Source organism: Culex pipiens, chromosome 3, assembly GCF_016801865.2.
Source record: "Culex pipiens pallens isolate TS chromosome 3, TS_CPP_V2, whole genome shotgun sequence".
NCBI lineage: Eukaryota > Metazoa > Arthropoda > Insecta > Diptera > Culicidae > Culex > Culex pipiens.
In genome coordinates, this window is record NC_068939.1 from 122815216 (window position 1) to 122834318 (window position 19103).

The window sequence follows — 19103 nt, forward strand, 5'->3', positions numbered from 1 at the left end:
ACATGCTAAACTTGTTATATATTGAACACAAACGTACAGGTTTAATGTGAAATTGCTGTATCTTATAGAAAATTAAAAATTTGGATGAATAAGAAACATTTTGCTTATGATTTCTTCAAAATGTTGAAAGGGGGATCAAATTACCCCCAACATTTTGAAAATGCCGGTTAAAAATATTTTTTAAAAACGCTTGGCATTATTGGAAGAGTTTATCTGATGAAATACCCTTATCAGCCAAACATAGTTGAATGTTTAAGCTTTCAATTCATGCAAAAAGATCATAGTTTTGTGAGAAATTGACAGAGTTATGTGCGATACAAAAAAAGGGGATCAAGTCTCCCCACTCTCCCCTAATTCTAAAGGGAGTTATTGGCATTTTAGTGAAAAAATAGCATAATTTTCAAACTGAAATAAAAAAGTGTTCCATCCAGATATCAACTCGGATCGACCTGCAGCTTGTAGGGGACATCTGGGACTACCATCTGAGACTGAGACCGCTTTGGGTAAGGCAGTTTAACATATTAAATAGACACTTTTACTTTTAGTGAATTTTTTGGTAGTAAATTTTTGCTCAGAGGACCCCTTAGATCCCATTTTATGGTGATAATTTTATCATAATCGTGTATCTGAGACAATTTCACATTAGAAACATGCATAAAAATGTTTGTTTTCATCCATTTTAGCCCTTTAAAAAATGAAAGTTAAAAAAAACTTTGATTCACATTTATTGAAAATCAAGTTCGTTTCCAAGGATACTAGATGACACCAGAAAAAATGCAGCTTCTTATTTTTTTTTATCTTTCATTTTTTAAAGGGTTAAAATGGATGATAATATACATTTTTATGCATGTTTCTATTGTGAAATTGTCTCAGGAACACGAATATGATAAAATTATCACCATAAAATGGGATTTAAGGGGTCCTCTGAGCAAAAATTTACTACCAAAAAATTCACTAAAAGTAAAAGTGTCTATTCCATATGTTAAACTGCTTTACCCAAAGCGGTCTCAGTCTCAGATGGTAGTCCCAGATGTCCCCTACAAGCTGCAGGTCGATCCGAGTTGATATCTGGATGGAACACTTTTTTATTTCAGTTTGAAAATTATGCTATTTTTTCACTAAAATGCCAATAACTCCCTTTAGAGTTAACCAATTGGGATGCTCTACCCTGCATTTTGTTGCATTTTTGAAGCCCTTTAAGATGCATTTTGAATTTTGGAATTAAATTGAATTTTGCCTAAGTTATAGCCTTTATAAGATTTTTTACGTTTTTGAACCTTCAAACGTTGTGTCCCGATTTGCCCCACTTCCCGTTGACCTAGAGTGCTCATATTTTGGCCAGATGCTAGTTTTATATGTACAAAAAACCCCTGAAAATTTCAGGCAGATTGGTGAGGTCCAAACGACGTCCCATACAAAGGGGTATGCTCTGTTCGTGGACTCGCTCTTAAGTTTTTCTTGTTTTATTTTTAGTATTTTAATTTGCATTTATCTTGTTTAGTTTATGTTTGTTTTTTGGTAGCATTTGGTCTATTATAGCACCTAATATAATTACATTTTGCCTATCTAATTTTTACACGTTTCATTCGTTTTCATTTTTTGCATGTTTTTCACATTTTCTGCTTTAGAATGGCACCATCATTATTTAAATTGCAAAAAAAGGCGTAGGTGCATAGTCTGGGACACTACACAAATTACTGCATACTTCTTTTTACTGAAAATATAGGAAATGTTAGTAAAAAACACAGCCAAAGTTGACCCCTAAAAAAAATAACATTTTTAAAAACATTGGCACAGCACATAAAACAAGTAAAACTTCCAACCCTGAAATTTTCTAAAATTTTAAGAGTTCTTTTTCCAATGCTTTTTGAAGATCAAAAATCGGTTGGAAAATTGATTTTTGGCGATTTTTTAGATCGAAGCCCGTCTAAAGGCGGGGTTGGGTTGTTGAGGGTTAAGTCGGGAAAAGTCTGAAATCCCAAGCATACTTGATTGAAAATTATTTTCTAACTCTTGAATAATTTTATCATATTTTCTACAATTTTCAAATTAAATTCACTAAATTTTTCCTTAGTAATTTATTTTAAATTTAAGGTTACTTTCACTTTGTCAATCTATTTAAGAATGAAAATGATATTTAAGACGTTAAAAATCCTAATAAACATTGCATGCATTGGATACAGATTTTCAGAATTTTTTTTTTCATGAATCAACCGATTTTAACTAATTTTTGTTTATCAAACAAGATCAATCTATCTAACAAATTCAACTAAAAACTATATTTTTAAGCTTTCGGTTATTTTCAAAGTCTATTACACTCAAACCCCGATGGTTTGACACCAACTGAGTTCACACACACTACCAAACGTTTGTTTTGATAGTGTGTGTGAGCGCCGTGTAAAAAGTAACAGTTCGTCACTTTTTAGTTCGACTTTGACCAACCAACGGGGTACAAACTAAAAATGTGTCAAACGAAAAAGTGACCAAGTGTGTAAAAAGTGAGTTTTTGAAAAGGTCCAATTAGCTATTTTGTTTCATATGTTTATAGGACCTAATAATTTTTTTTTTAGATATGTTTATGTTTCTACTCTGGATCAAAATAATGAGTTCTTCCATTTTTTAATCTTATCTAATCTAATCTAACACAAACGCAGCCAGTCCGATGAAAGCATGCTGGAAAGTCTTGTGATTAGATTACGCCCCAAGCACTTTTCTTGTCATTATTAATAATTGGAGTACATCCGAGAACACCCGTAAATGTATTGCAAAAATTAAAGCGGCCAGCCCTACTACGTTGTGTTTACCGAGAGAGGATTCTGAGAATGGATCACATTTCACAGAATCTACAGGGGAGGAATGATGCGTGGACATACCGTACCAAACGCTCCAGTTTACAGTTTCATATGTGTTTTGTATAATGTGATAAGTGTAAAATATAGTGTGGTTATATAATCATTTAAATATAATACTGCAATATAATGATCATTTAATAAAATCCCTTCACCTATATATAATAACCACGCACCCAAGCACACAAACAGCGACACAAAAGAAATGAAAATGAGCATGCAAAAACAAGACAGCGCGTCCCCGTGGTCAGCGCACTAATCCTAATGAGTGCTTCCATTTTTTAAGTATTTTTCAAGGAGTTTATGTTGAGTTTCTTTTTTTATGAAAATTTTAAATAGTTTGATTTTTTAAATTTGTTTAGATTATTTTCGACGCCTGATATTAACTTTTTTTATAAAGAGTTTTTTGTTTGAAATCATTATTTAGATAAGAAATGCCTATTTTTTGAGTTTATGGAAAAGTCTGAAGAAAGTCTGGAATTTGAAAATGGGACTGAGTGGTCACCCTGTAGCTTATCATAAGTGGCAAAACAAAAAAAGGTCGAAATATTTTGGGCGAGGAACCCCCAGAATTTTCTTTTTCGGTTTATGCTCTTTTCAAATGGAATTGGCTTGAAATTGTCAAAATGTTGAATGTCACCCCTGATGAAGGTACGTTCGAATAAGACAAAATGGTGCTTGATTTTCATTTTGCTCATTTCACTGCTGTGTATCTCGCCCGTGTGGATCAATCGGACCGCGCACTGGACTCACAATCCAGAGGTCGCTGGTTCGAATCCCGCGGCGGGCGCTCTCAAATTCTTTGTGTAAATATGGGTATTCGGCGCCGTCGCTCCGTGCCATACTTTCATACACTTAGGAGCCCAGGGCGGCGTAGTCCTTGTAGTTAAAAAGGAAGACACTAGTGGTTGGTACTATCAATGGTGGCCGACAGCTATAAAGTCAACTTCGTTTTTCGTATTTTTTTTAAATAATTTGTTTTATATGATTACAAATGAAATGCTTCTCGATGGTGATAAAAGCAATTAATATTGGTTTTGAAAAATAGTCAGAACAAACTAACCTCTATACTAACTCAACACCCCTTACTAACACCTTACTTTCAGACGATTGCAACAAGGAGAAAGCAAAGTACAAAGCCATCGCTGCCGAGCTGGATCTTACCTTTGCGGATCTATCCGGATACTAACCTGTAACCTGGTCATCCAAAGTCAAACCTTAAACCTTCTTTCCAACTAATCGCGGTTCACCAAACCAACCAACTCAAACCAGACGAAACAAACGAAAAACGCCGCCAGCCAGGACAAAGACTTAAACTGTAAGGGAAGCATGACCACGAAAAACCTCAGATCGCTTAGCACAGTTTTAAGTTTCCAGCAAATAAAATCGTTGGTATCGCCGGTGAATCGCTGGACCACAAATAAAGAAAAACAAACGTGAAATGATCCCACGCAAAGCCACTAATCTAATTATAGTTCAAAATTAACAATTGAAAACGAATTGCATAACTTTCGGCAAAAAAAAAAAACTGATCGCTTAAAAATAGTTTTAAGAAAATGTGTTTTATGACATTTGTTTTGATCTCTCTCACATTCTGTAAATTGCACAAATCTTTAAAAGATTTCCCCTTTGAAAAGTAACAATGCTTGACTGCCTTTAATTGTTTTCCAACTGCTTCACCACAAAAATGCAAAGCTAACAATTAACAGAACAATTGCGCCGTTTTTTGATATTCATTATTTAGTATTTCATAATTAAGTGAGTTAGAGTATATCGATAAGGTACATTAATTTTTCTAAACATCTCGAATTGACGTGAGGCTTAGCTGCAGCAGAACCAGATGCAATGTCTAAATGAGGCGCCGAAGTGATGAAAGTAACAACATTGTGAAGCTTTTTGTGATTACCGAATAGAGCAAAACTTTCAAAACAGAACCTGAATGGAATCAATCAAACCAAGCGAGTCTCGTTGAAGAAGTGTATAACAAATGAAAAAGTCATCATTCCAAACGCAAGAGTTAAACAATAAATTTAGGAATGAAAAACTGAACAAATTTTGAGTTTTTATTTAACCGAGAAAAAACCCCCGTTCTCAAATCACCGGAAAGCGACTCTCGGCGTCCAGGATCATCGGGATGTAGTTCTGGACCTCGGTGAAGGCGACGTACTTGTTGTTGTCGCAGCTGCCGCTGGCCGAGCGCGGCGCCGAGCTGACCACCCCGTACAGGAAGTACACCGTTTCGCCGGAAATGTCCCGGCCCAGGGCGAACCCGCCGCCGCTGTCGCCCTGGCAGACGCTGGTTCCTGGATTTAATAATGGTTGGATTGAGATTTTAATCATTGAGAAGAGCTAATCATATTAAAATAAAATAATGTGTGGTTTGTGTCTTCGTAATGTAAAACAAATTGGATGTTGCTATTTTTAAAAATAGGAAAACTGCAAATATTTCGCAATTATCAATTTTTCGGAGGCTATAAATTGAAAACAGAGTTGTTTATCAGAAAATCTGTAAACTACTTTTCGATTGCAAATTCAAATGTACATAAAAAATTAGGTAAGAAATTTTTTTTTTCCAATTTTTTTTTCAGAATTTATAACTCAGTTTTTGATCCGCCAATGAGTTTTTGTGAAAAAAGTAAATAAAAAAATCGGCAAGATTTTTTCCGTGCACCTATTTTTTCTAAACTATCCTCATAAAAAAACTACAACCAGGGATGCACCCAGAACTGGGCATCGGCATACGAGAGGATAAAGAGCACGATTCGGTAGTAAAATGGTACTGTGTGCGGACCAGGGGGGCGACATCTATATCTCACTACATGCAGCTCGCCGTAGCTAACACAAGCTGTCAACTTCGGCACCAGAACAAAAGGGAAATGTCAACTTCGGCGCCAGCACAAAAGAACAGCTGTTCGTTACGGAATCAAAACAAAGCAACTGCGCACTATGAAAAAAAGTACAAAAACTGCAGGCATAAAATGGAAATAAAGTAATTATGTTTTATGTAAAACTTTACCGCAATGTACGTTTAAAAGTTAGTGTATGTTTGTGAGGTGATTTTTATCAATTTATTTGCAAAATAAACTACTAAAGTAGGGATTATTAAGCACACATCGGGCCGGTGACCTCATTTAAAGTTGTTCTTTTATCACATGAAACGTTTAACTTAACTACTGTGTAAACTGTGACATTTACTACAGTAATTCTTATAACAAAAATTGAATTATTAATAAAAGAAATATTTTTGTTTTTACTGTGCGCAGTTTGCGCGCGTTATCAATCTCAATCACCCAAGATGGCGGCCTTTAGCATACCCCTGCGTTACACTTGCAAGTGTAGTAGTGAAAAAGATGTACCGCCGAATAATCATGATGTTGATTTTTTGCCTTCCTCACTGAGGTAAGGCTATAATCCTGCTCTAAAAATGAACTTTTTATTAAAAGCTCAAAGACCCACCTTCATGTATACATATCGACTCAGAATCGAAAACTGAACAAATGTCTGTGTGTGTGTATGTGTGTGTGTATGTGTGTGTGTATGTGTGTGTGTATGTGTGTGTATGTATGTATGTGACTAAAATTCTCACTGAGTTTTCTCAGCACTGGCTGAACCGATTTTGATCAAACCAGTTGCAATCGACTTGGTTTAGGGTCCCATACATCGCTATTGAATTGTTTGAAGTTTCGATAACTAGTTCAAAAGTTATGTATAAAAATGTGTTTTCACAAATCTCAATTATATGCATGTAAACGATGTCCGGATCCATCATCCGACCCATCGTTGGTTAGGTACCGTAAACTGGGGTGACTTTGATAGCCCGGGGTGACATTGATAGAAATTTGATTTGGTCACTAATTTTGACACATCCAATGTAACAGTCATATTTTTGCATATATGTTCGATAATAAGCTATCCCTTAATGCTTGCATACTCAAAATTCTCAAAAATGTTTAGATATTAATTTGACGGGCATTTGAAAAACCTATCAAAGTCACCCCGGGCTATCAAAGTCACCCCAGTTTACGGTAATTGAAAGACCTATCCAACGAGTCCACAACATTGAAGATCTGGCAACCCTGTCTCGAGTTATGACCACTTAAGTGATATTTATGTACTTTTTTGAAGCCGGATCTCACTTAAATGTATGTAAACAATTTCCGGATCCATCTTCCAACCCATCGTTGGTTAGTTAATTGAAATACCATTCCAACGAGTCCACAACATTGAAGATCTGGCAACCCTGTCTTGAGTTATGACCACTTAAGAGATATTTATGTACTTTTTTGAAGCCGGATCTCACTTAAATGTATGTAAACGATGTTCAGATCCATCGTCTGACCCATCGTTGATTAGGTTATTAGAAGACCTTTCAAACGAGTCCACAACATTGGATATCTGGCAACCCTGTCTCGAGTTAAGACCACTTATGTGATATTTATGTACTTTTTTGAAGCCGGATCTCACGTAAATGCATATAAACGATGTCCGGATCCATCATCCAACCCATCGTTGGTTAGTTAATTGAAAGACCTTTCCAACGAGTCCACAACATTGAAGATCTGGCAACCCTTTCTCGAGTTATGACCACTTAAGTGACATTTATGTACTTTTTTGAAGCCGGATCTCATTTGAATGTATGTAAACGATGTCCGGATCCATCATCCGACCCATTGTTGGTTAGGTAATTGAAAGACCTTTCCAACGAGTCCACAACATTGAAGATCTGGCAACACTGTCTCGAGTTATGACCACATAAGTGATATTTATGTACTTTTTTGAAGCCGGATCTCACTTAAATGTATGTAAACGATGTCCGGATCCATCATCCAACCCATCGTTGGTTAGGTAATTGAAAGACCTATCCAACGAGTCCACAACATTAAAGATCTGGCAACCCTGTCTCGAGTTATCACCACTTAAGTGATATTTATGTACTTTTTTGAAGCCGGATCTCACTTAAATGCATGTAAACGATGTCCGGATCCATCATCCGACCCATCGTTGGTTAGGAAATTGAAAGACCTTTCCAACGAGTCCACAACATTGAAGATCTGGCAACTCTGTCTCGAGTTATGACCACTTAAGTGATATTTATGTACTTTTTTGAAGCCGGATCTCACTTCAATGTATGTAAACGATGTCCGGATCCATCATCCGACCCATCGTTGGTTAGGTAATTGAAAGACCTATCCAACGAGTCCACAACATTAAAGATCTGGCAACCCTGTCGCGAGTTATGACCACTTAAGTGATATTTATGTACTTTTTTGAAGCCGGATCTCACTTAAATGCATGTAAACGATGTCCGGATCCATCATCCAACCCATCGTTGGTTAGGAAATTGAAAGACCTTTCCAACGAGTCCACAACATTGGAGATCTGGCAACTCTGTCTCGAGTTATGACCATTTAAGTGATATTTATGTACTTTTTTGAAGCCGGATCTCACTTAAATGTATGTAAACGATGTCCGGATCCATCATCCAACCCATCGTTGGTTAGTTAATTGAAAGACCTTTCCAACGAGTCCACAACATTGAAGATCTGGCAACACTGTCTCGAGTTATGACCACATAAGTGATATTTATGTACTTTTTTGAAGCCGGATCTCACTTAAATGTATGTAAACGATGTCCGGATCCATCATCCAACCCATCGTTGGTTAGTTAATTGAAAGACCTTTCCAACGAGTCCACAACATTGAAGATCTGGCAACCCTGTCTCGAGTTATGACCACTTAAGTGATATTTATGTACTTTTTTGAAGCCGGATCTCACTTAAATGTATGTAAACGATGTCCGGATCCATCATCCGACCCATCGTTGGTTAGGTAATTGAAAGACCTATCCAACGAGTCCACAACATTAAAGATCTGGCAACCCTGTCTCGAGTTATGACCACTTAAGTGATATTTATGTACTTTTTTGAAGCCGGATCTCACTTAAATGCATGTAAACGATGTCCGGATCCATCATCCAACCCATCGTTGGTTAGTTAATTGAAAGACCTTTCCAACGAGTCCACAACATTGAAGATCTGGCAACTCTGTCTCGAGTTATGACCATTTAAGTGATATTTATGTTCTTTTTTGAAGCCGGATCTCACTTAAATGTATGTAAACGATGTCCGGATCCATCATCCAACCCATCGTTGGTTAGTTAATTGATAGACCTTTCCAACGAGTCCACAACATTGAAGATCTGGCAACCCTGTCTTGAGTTATGACCACTTAAGAGATATTTATGTACTTTTTTGAAGCCGGATCTCACTTAAATGTATGTAAACGATGTCTGGATCCATCATCCGACCCATCGTTGGTTAGGTAGTTGAAAGACCTTTCCAACGAGTCCAGTATTTTTCTAGATCTAAAAAAATAGCTGAAATATTTGTCCAAACCACGCATATTACCCATTGTTGTTAAAAAGTGAGGAAGGCATCAACCACATAGGTGGATTAAGTTAGTTTTTACATTCATTTTACCGATCTTTCGTGCGCGAGAGAGGAGAGCAATTTTTTCTCTTGATGAACATCCAAAGATTTTCTTTTGATGATGATTATTCCATCGCTGCCTACAACCTACAATGTCTAGATGATCCTAGAACTTTGCAGAACTCAATTTGATTAAACCTGTATTTTTTGCGACCGAAAACATCGTTCCACCTTTTTTTTTAAACGACTGCCTCCGCGAAATTTTTGGTGATTTTTTTTACACGCGGGAAAAAAGGTGGGACCGATGTTTTGATCGCAAAAAATTACAGATTTAATCAAATTGAGTTCTGCAAAGTTCAAGGATCATCTAGACATCCTAACAAATCACTGGAAAAAAGAATCGTCTTGATTGGTTGAGTTATGCCCGAGAACCAGCGAGTTAAAGTTACCGTTCCAACTTTTTTGGAGCCTTGGTAGTTGGAATGTTCAAGAAGGGAAAGTTAAGCTCGTGTTAGTAGTTATCACAAGTCAAACAACTTCAGAGAACTTTTTCTTCTTAAAAAAGGGAAAATTTATTTCAATTCAACTTGTGTCAGCAGTTATCACAAGTGAAGAGAGTTTTTCATTTTTGAGTCAATAAGTTTCCCCTTCTTTAAAGCAACGAAACGTCAACAAAAAAAGAAAATTGATCTTATTCGACAAAGTTGAAGAGCTTTAAAATTTTAGTTTAAATGTTCAAAAAGGTCCTATCTGCATAGGAAGCCCGTTGAAAAAAGTTTGTTTTGAATATTTACTCGAGAATTCATATTAGAACCTAACTTTTCAGTTAATTTTAATGGAAACAGCGCCGCCTACTGATAAAATCATAGAAAAACTAATACAGTGTACTATCTCGTTGACGATATTGAAGGGACAGTCGAGAGCGGAAGGTATCAAATTATTTGATTAATTTGAAATTATAGAACCAAAAATCAAAGCATGCTTTTTGAAGGGACTGAAAAATTTATTGACAGCTGGAGCAATATTGATATCGAGAAGATCGACAGCCAAAGAGTCGACTGTATCTAAATCTAGCATAATTTTTTCCATTTTTTCACAAACAATTTTTACCTTTGTTTATCAATAGGCAAATAAATATTGATATTGATTTGTAATTGTTGATACTCGCTCAGTTTCTACAAGGTTCTGGAAGAACACAACATTACTCTAGCACACGCAGAAAAATAAGGCATATTTGAATCAACAAAACGTTTTGTTGATTTGAAAATCAAGATTTTTGTTGAATCAACGTCAAAGCAACTTTTTCAAAACAACAAAAGATTTTTGCGAGAAAATCAAGGTATGTTTCAACGCAAAATCGGCGTTGATTATATTCAACAAAAATTTTGTTGAATCAAACCTCGTACAGGCTGATTCTACAAAATATTTTTCTGCGTGCACGCAAACCGGAGAATAAGGTGAAAACCAGGATCTTTAGTGAATTGAAAGACCCGCTCCTACCAGGCAAACAGACACATGTAGTTTATTCGTAAGACAGTCTAAACGAAAGATTGACGCAAGCATGTTGAAACACAAACGCGATTTGAGAAACAACGACCTAAAATCGGGTTTATCGCAGCGCTTCCTACAGGTTGGACATCTTTTCAATAAGATCAAAATTCTAGAACGAATCGACGAGCCGGCTTGCGAGAAGTTCCACATTTAGCTTGTTGGCGAAGAGAACACTGTAGAATTGCAAAGAAAATGTGAAGCTTTCAACAGTGTTTCCAACAGCGTAATGGTGAAGATAAGCGAAGTCACCACTGCCAACGAATGACGAAGACAACATCAAGGTACACTAAATTTCGAGCCAAACATTTCATTAGGGCACAAAACCAAAACGTAAACATTCGGGATTATTCCACTATTCCATTCATTAGTACACTCCCTACATGCCCTCCAAGAATCAGATTGATAACAAACAATTTCCTATTGAAAAAATCAAAAACACAAAAGGGCACATAACCATTTTCACTGCAAACCAAAAAAAATGTTCAAATGTGCCCTTTTATTTTTCGTTAGTTTCTCGTACTTAAGGAACTTTTTTTGTTATAAAGTGAACTTTTCATGCATTCTTAACACTAATTCACCTCAAAAAAAAGTTTGGATTACTTTTCACCAAGGATTTCTGCAGAGAAAAACTTCGTCAAAAGAACAATATTTAATACGGTCCCGCGGCTGCTGTTCAGTACACTTTTGAAGAATTTTTATGTTTCACGTACCTTATTTACACTATTTAATCACAAAACTTCACCAATTATCAAAATTTCTACTGAATTCCTCATTATTTCTAACTAAACAAAAGGGCCCGTAAACATCATTCCAAACAACAATGCGGTGACAGCGCTTTAGTGCCCTTTCAGCTCTCTTCGAAATTGCTTTTAGAAAGGGCCCATTATGAACAACAGTCGGAAAGTTAAAAGGGCCTAATAACGAGATTTTCTTAATTTATGAGTTTTATTGCGAAAATCAACAAAAAATAAGAAGCATTTAAGCAGAGTTGAGGATAATGATGTGTTTTATGGTATCATCAGTAAAAATACCAACAGTCAAGCTTCTTTTTTAAATAGGAATTGAAACAAGTTGTCCACTTTTTGCAAGCGATTTTCTCGAATCGCGGTTTTTGGTTTTGTGCCCTAATGAAATGTTTGGCTCGATTTGTCGAATCAAGAGGAGCTGTATACTTCAGCCAGCTTCAGTCGTGAGCAAGCAGCAACTGAAGATGACCGAAGTTCCTTACAAGTAACAATGTTCTGTAAATGTTCAAAGGTTTATGCGGCTCTTTGTGCCGTCTGCAAACTGTTTGAATTGATTGTTCCCGACCATATAAAATCCAGCTGTAACAACTACATCGCCCAAGAGCAACATGGATTCATGCCAAGGCGCTCAACATAATGAAACCAAAAGAGCACTTTTTAACACATTACATTTTCGCGAAATAACTTTATAAACGTTCAAGAGCTAAAAGAGTAATCTGTAATAAGTTATAATCGCCTCATAGAGGAAGGGTCGGTAGGATGCACTAACATTCCAACAGTTCGACACAATAAGCGCGTGGCCAAGCAAGTGAAAAACAAGAAGGTATGAAGGACATTTCGACCCTAGAGACGTTCTTCCACTCCTCGTTCCTCAACCCACCCACGAGATTAGTGTCCATTTGTACTGTAACGACTTTAGAGTGTTCAGTAAACTTCAGTAACCTTCAGTATTTTAAGTGTTCAGAATACAGGGTGCAGTTTCAAACCAGACCTGAATTTTGACATGTTTCATATAAGTCTTAGTTGAAGTCCGTACTAGAAAAACAATACTCACCCGTCTTTGGATCCCCCGCGCAAAACTTGTCCCCGGTCAGGAACGGCCGGTACGACACCGGCGAAAAGTCCCGGCACGTGTAGTAGTCCACCGTCCCAATGTCCACTACCTTCAGGTTCGGGCTCAGCTCGCCACCGGACGTGGTCAGTCCCCAGCCGGCTACCCGTCCCAAACTGTTCGGCTTGATGCGCTTCTCACTCTCGGTCCGGAGGTTCCGCTCGAGGCAGATCGGCCGGACGTACGACTTGAACACGATGAAATCGCTTAGGACTACGATCGCGATGTCCAGGTTGTAATATCCGGAGAAATCTTGGTACTGGGGCTGGGTGATGAGTTCCCGGACTCGGAGGACTTGCGCCGGGAGTGTCTCGATGGTGTTGAGTCCACGCCGGTACTTGCCAACGGTGATCACGAACGAGCGCACGTCGTGGAAGGTGGTCACGTCCCAGAAGCAGTGCGCCGCGGACACGACTAGCCGTTCGGTGAGGATCGTTCCGCCGCAGATGTAGTCCCAGTCGTCGGACTTGAGGTCGTCGCGGGTGTCGTTCTCCAGGTTGCGGTAGATGCCGGCGTGCCACGGAACTTCCGCGATCGAGGCGTTCTTGCCGCCAATGATGTACGCTTCGGCGTCCGGGGTTGGCGTTCCGCAGACGGGTTCACACCGGAAGACGGAGCTGTCCCAAGTGCCGTCAGTGCAAGTGAGGGTTTCGTTCAGGGGCGCCGACTAGTCCAAAATGTTGGGGGGGCACGGTTGTTCGAAAGGTAAGAGTGGCGATTAGATGTTAAAGTTTTTTGTATATCACGAATTTCAATAATGTTATTACGATTTTTTTATCATCCGGAATCCATTTTTTTTAGAAAAAGATAATTTATTAAAACGTGATTGAGAATGTTAATTGGGGGGAATTTTTTATATGTTTGGAAGGCGAATTCTTTCTCATTGGCATATTCTCACTTATTTTCTAGAAGTAACAGTCAATAATAAAAATAATCAGATATTTAGAAATTCAACAATACAAATATTCTTAAAATAAAAAAAAATAAAAAGTAAAAAGCAAAAATTTTAAACTCCAGAAATTTTAAAATACAAATACACATTTAAAAAAACATCCATTTTTCAAATCTGCAATTTAGAAAAAAAAAACAAAATTCAATATTCCAAAATGAAAAAAATACTAGTTTAACAAAATTCTAGGGTTAAAACTACTCATGGCTTAAAAATGTTAAGAAAACAAATAATCAAAAAACCGGAAATTATGAAATAACGATAAAATTCAATGTTTAAAAAAAATCGAAAATTTCAAAATTATGCTGCATCAATCAATTTTTTAAGAATTTAAAAATTTTAGAAATTTAAGAATTTATGAATTTATGAATTTAAGAATTTAAGAATTTAAGAATTTGAGAATTTAAGAATTTAAGAATTTAAGAATTTAAGAATTTAAGAATTTAAGAATTTAAGAATTTAAGAATTTAAGAATTTAAGAATTTAAGAATTTAAGAATTTAAGAATTTAAGAATTTAAGAATTTAAGAATTTAAGAATTTAAGAATTTCAGAATTTCAGAATTTCAGAATTTCAGAATTTCAGAATTTCAGAATTTCAGAATTTCAGAATTTAAGAATTTCAGAATTTCAGAATTTAAGAATTTAAGAATTAAAGAATTTAAGAATTTAAGAATTTAAGAATTTAAGAATTTAAGAATTTAAGAATTTAAGAATTTAAGAATTTAAGAATTTAAGAATTTAAGAATTTAAGAATTTAAGAATTTAAGAATTTAAGAATTTAAGAATTTAAGAATTTAAGAATTTAAGAATTTAAGAATTTAAGAATTTAAGAATTTAAGAATTTAAGAATTTAAGAATTTAAGAATTTAAGAATTTAAGAATTTAAGAATTTAAGAATTTAAGAATTTAAGAATTTAGGAATTTAAGAATTTAAGAATTTAAGAATTTAAGAATTTAAGAATTTAAGAATTTCAGAATTTCAGAATTTCAGAATTTCAGAATTTCAGAATTTCAGAATTTCAGAATTTCAGAATTTCAGAATTTCAGAATTTCAGAATTTCAGAATTTCAGAATTTCAGAATTTCAGAATTTCAGAATTTAAGAATTTAAGAATTTAAGAATTTAAGAATTTAAGAATTTAAGAATTTAAGAATTTATGAATTTAAGAATTTAAGAATTTAAGAATTGTAGATGAAGTGCTATGGAAAAAGTACATTGGTTTTGTTTTTGAAACAACATGCACAGATAGAAATCTTATGAGCAAATCCGTTAAATTTATGTTGACGACATCTCTCAAATCATTTACCGATGACTCTGTGCTCTTGTACTAAGCTTACTGATTTTCCTAGAGAGCACAGTGGTATAGATAAAATGTTGTCGACTTAGAATAAAAATGCATCTAAATCCAGAAAATTGTAAACGATTTTGTTCAAAAAATCTCAGCGATTTCGAAAACAACAAACGTTTTTGAACTATTTTACGGATTCGCTTACAAGAATTCTATCCGTGTGTACAAACAATGTTCCATTTAAGTTTAAGATATTATTTTCAATTATTTCTGTGATTTTTTTTATATTTGATATAAGAATATTTTTCTTCCAAAATTTCTGGGGGGGCACAATGTATGGGCTGCCCCCCCAGCCAAATTTTAGGGGGGGCAAAAAGTACCGTTCCCCCCCAGAGTCGGCGCCCCTGGTTTCGTTGATCGGGACGGCCGGTTTCTGGTAGCCGATCTTGCAGTCGATTCGAGCTTTGGTTGAGGGTGGGAGTGGTCGCTTGCAGGTGATCTGCTTGCGCTGGTACTCGCAGGTTGGCTGCACGGTAATGCCGTTGATCGGGATCTCCGAGCAGTAGCGCTCGCAGATCGGGAATGGGTCGAGCCATATTCCGTCCAGGCAGATTATGGTGGCCGCTCCCTTGATCGTGTACTTGTCGTCACAGATGACGAACACGGAGTTGAAGTTCTCGATGAACTCTCCACTGTTGATTGAAATGTTCTGGGCGGTTTCATCTAGGACGATTCGTCCGTTTGTTGGTTTCGGAGGAACCTGACATGATCCTTCTGGTCCAATTTCCGGTGCTGGAGTTGTAGTCGTCGTTGAGGTCGTTGTACTCGTACTAACGATCCTCGGAGTAGTAACCGGAAACGGCTTACCACAGAGCAGCTCATCCTCATCGGATCCATCTCGACAATCCACAACTCCGTCACACTTGGAGTACCCACCAATACAAGCTCCGTAACTACATCTGAACGAAAACGACGGACAGAAGATCAAACTGCAGATCCTTTGCTGTTCGTCAGACTCGTCCTCACAGTTTGACGTCCCGTCACAAACTCCATCGCTGGAGATGCACTGTCCGGATTGACACTGGAACTCCGTGTTTCTACAAAAAAAGAACCCAATTCAGTCACAATCAACACCTCAATCCCCGAAAGAAACAACTTACGAGCAATTCCCCTGCGTGATCAACGCCTCGCTGTACCCCGGACAGTGCAGGTGTTCGTCCGAGCTGTCCGCGCACTCCTTCACCCCGTTGCACATGGCGGTCCCGTCGACGCACCCGCCGTACTGGCAGCGGAACGCGTAGCTCGGACACCGGATGAACGCGCACGTGCCGGACGTTTCGTCCGACTTGTCCTTGCAGTCGACGACACCGTCGCACAGCCGGTGCGACTCGATGCACTGGCCGCTGGCGCACTTCCACTCGTAGTAGTTGCATACTTTCCGACGATCACGGAAGAACGCTGTGGGAGAACGGGGTTCTAGATTGGTTTGCGTCTTGGTAGGGGAAAGTAAATGTGGTGGTGGGTGTCCTGACTAAATATTACTGTCAAAAACCGATTTTATCCAATTTTCAGCATGTTAAATACAATAATTTATGAAATTGATAAATTCAATGTATTTTTTCAAACCCGTAAACTTCCAACCTATTAATCACAGTGATTTTGATTTAGATCACAAAATTTGTATGCAATTTACAAAGTGCATTCAATTCCGCGAACTCAAACACGCAGTGCAAGTGCAACAACACAATGATGACGTTGGGAATCCCCCATGACTGAGTTAACTCGCTTCTTCTTCCTAGCAAATTCGATTAGACTATTTTAGTTCACGATCGAAAGGTCACTTTTCGGTTGTCTTATCAGCTTGTTTGTTAGAAGTTCAGTTGTCGAAGAACTCCCATTTCTTCTAGAGAAATATCACGATTTTAGAAATTTTCCGATCACTTACACTCCAAATTTTGCACGGAAGGTGTAATTAGTGCAGCAACGACACTGATCGTCACAAAACACCTCCAAATACCTCCATTACTTGTCGTCCACATCGAAAACGCAAACCAATAGCTCTTCCCAGCTTCCGAATCATCCACAACTGAGATTACCACTAAACGGCAGAGTCATTCTTCTAACCGGCGATGTTTTGGGGGGCGAATCTTCCAAGAATCACTATCAAATCCAGTTCTTTCAGTCCCTCTCACGCAGAACCTGTTTCGCGTCGATATTGATGGCTTCTTTATTGAACAAAACGACGACGACGACGGCGCGATTCGCGAAACGTGTGAACTCTGTGAACTTGAATGCTCAACTGTTTCTGAAGCTTAATCGAGATGAGCTTTGGGTTTGGAGAACTTCATCGATGATGACGCCGTTGAGGTTGAACTTGTTTTGTTGCGTGTTTGGTTGGGATGATGAGTGCGAGCGATAAGAGAACTGTTGCATGCATTTGTTACTAATAACTATGTACCTGTGTTTTGCAACTATCAAATCTAAATAATATATTGCCAACTGTTTGCATTTCTAGCACATATTGACTACCAAATAATATCAAGGTAATAAATATTTTTTGCCTTCCTCACCTTACTGAGGAAAGGCTATAAAATCACTCGAAAAATGAACTTATTAATTTGACCTCGTAGACCCACCTTCACGTATACATATCGACTCAGAATCATGTTCTGAGCAAATGTGTGTAGGTGGGTGGACAAAAATTGAAGACGACATTGAAGATCTGACAACCCTGTCAAAAGTTATCAGCACTGAAGTGTTATTTATACACTTTTTGGAGGCCGGGTTTCAGATATTGTGATAGAAATATTGTCTGAATCTTCCATGTGAACTATCGTTGAATAGGTTCTTTATCAGAACTTGCCGGTGAGCCAGAAATATTGAAGGTCTGCGAACCCTATCAAAAGAAATGAGTAATAAAGTTGATTTGTTAAACATGTCAAGGGGGAATGTTGCTATTTTTACTAAATGTATTGACTTTATGAATGTGAGGAAGGCACCAACCACCTAAAGGTGGATTAAGTAACGTTGTTTAGAATAAAAAAAAACTAACTAACTTTGTTGAATGACGTTGCAGGGCTTTGGTGTCTTCGGCAAAGTTGTAGAGGAGAAAATTTCATGAAAGTTTGTCGAAAGCGCTAAATTTGTAGCTCTTAATCTACTCGATATATACGCCATTTTTGCAAAAATGGTCCAAAAAAGCATTTTTTTGGTGATAACTCAAAATGTTAGCATTTTAGCGGCCTACTATGTTCTGAAGAGTTGTTTATGACACAAAGTTACACATCTTTGCCCAAGACAGCAAATTTTTTTGAGCCTTTCTTGAGGAGTTATTACCATTTTTAAGTGATTTTGAGCCTATTTTCAAGTTGCTATTTTTCAAAATGGCGCATTTTGGCGCAAAACCGAACAATACACTTGAAAGTACACATTTCAAATACATTTCTTGAAAATATCTCCGTGTCTTTCGGTGTCTATTTTTAGATATCTCAATTTGAATTTGACGGGTTTTAATTCATTTGTTAATAATTTTTAAGCGGAATCTTATTGAAATCGTGGTAATAATCGGAATATTGAAGGGTAAATTGATCGATTTCTGTGGAAAATACTTTGTCTATGGAAAAATACGACAACCTTTTTAAAGTGACCAAATATAAAAGGAAATTCTTAATTTTAAATACGAACAATTATTTAAAATTTTCACTTACATTATTTTTGGGCTAAACATGTTTTTATTCATAATTTTAGAATGTGTGTCATAACTTTAATTCATACACATTTAATTAGAAAAATAATGAACTTTGTTTAAAAAACATTTATTTGTTTTTTTTTTTCAAATCAAACATTATAAATTACCTTAATAATTGTCAATTTGACTTATTCAATACCATTCGTAAACTTTTTGGATGAAATCATAACATACAGATTTTCGAATATCGTGTGTTTATGTATAACCAGCCCACAAAATTGTATGGAACTTGGTAAGGGAAAACTAATGAACAAAGTTTCATTTAAATATAACACCACAACATTAAAAATATCGATGCCAAATTCTAGAGAATAACTCTGTTTGGTTGTTAGGGAAATTTAAAATAAACTTGGAAAATAAAAAATCAGCTTTGTGAAAAAAAATGTTTATTCTCTAACTTTTTTTTTTGATTTTGAGTTTCATCGTTTTTGA

General features: G+C 36.7%; 2 protein-coding genes across 5 annotated transcripts in view; one reads left to right on the forward strand and one right to left on the reverse strand.

Annotated features, from left to right (window-relative positions):
• The window catches only part of LOC120423279 (tropomyosin-2), a 95696-nt gene extending 91426 nt beyond the window's left edge, over window positions 1-4270 (forward strand). For all 4 annotated transcript variants that reach the window (XM_039587045.2, XM_039587034.2, XM_039587035.2 and 1 more), the window contains one exon: window positions 3956-4270. In XM_039587045.2, coding sequence (XP_039442979.1) covers window positions 3956-4038 — 83 coding nt within the window. In that variant the 3' untranslated portion in view covers window positions 4039-4270. The remainder of the gene's footprint in view (window positions 1-3955) is intronic.
• A 608-nt stretch (window positions 4271-4878) lies between these two features.
• LOC120423281 (modular serine protease) lies at window positions 4879-17238 on the reverse strand. The gene is made up of 5 exons (XM_052710131.1): window positions 16869-17238; window positions 16084-16381; window positions 15351-16020; window positions 12629-13352; window positions 4879-5152 (listed from the first exon to the last, which is right to left on the reverse strand). Exons 1-5 carry the CDS (start codon window positions 16960-16962, stop codon window positions 4941-4943), a joined length of 1998 nt encoding a protein of 665 aa, XP_052566091.1. The 5' UTR covers window positions 16963-17238; the 3' UTR covers window positions 4879-4940.
• Window positions 17239-19103: the final 1865 nt, after the last annotated feature.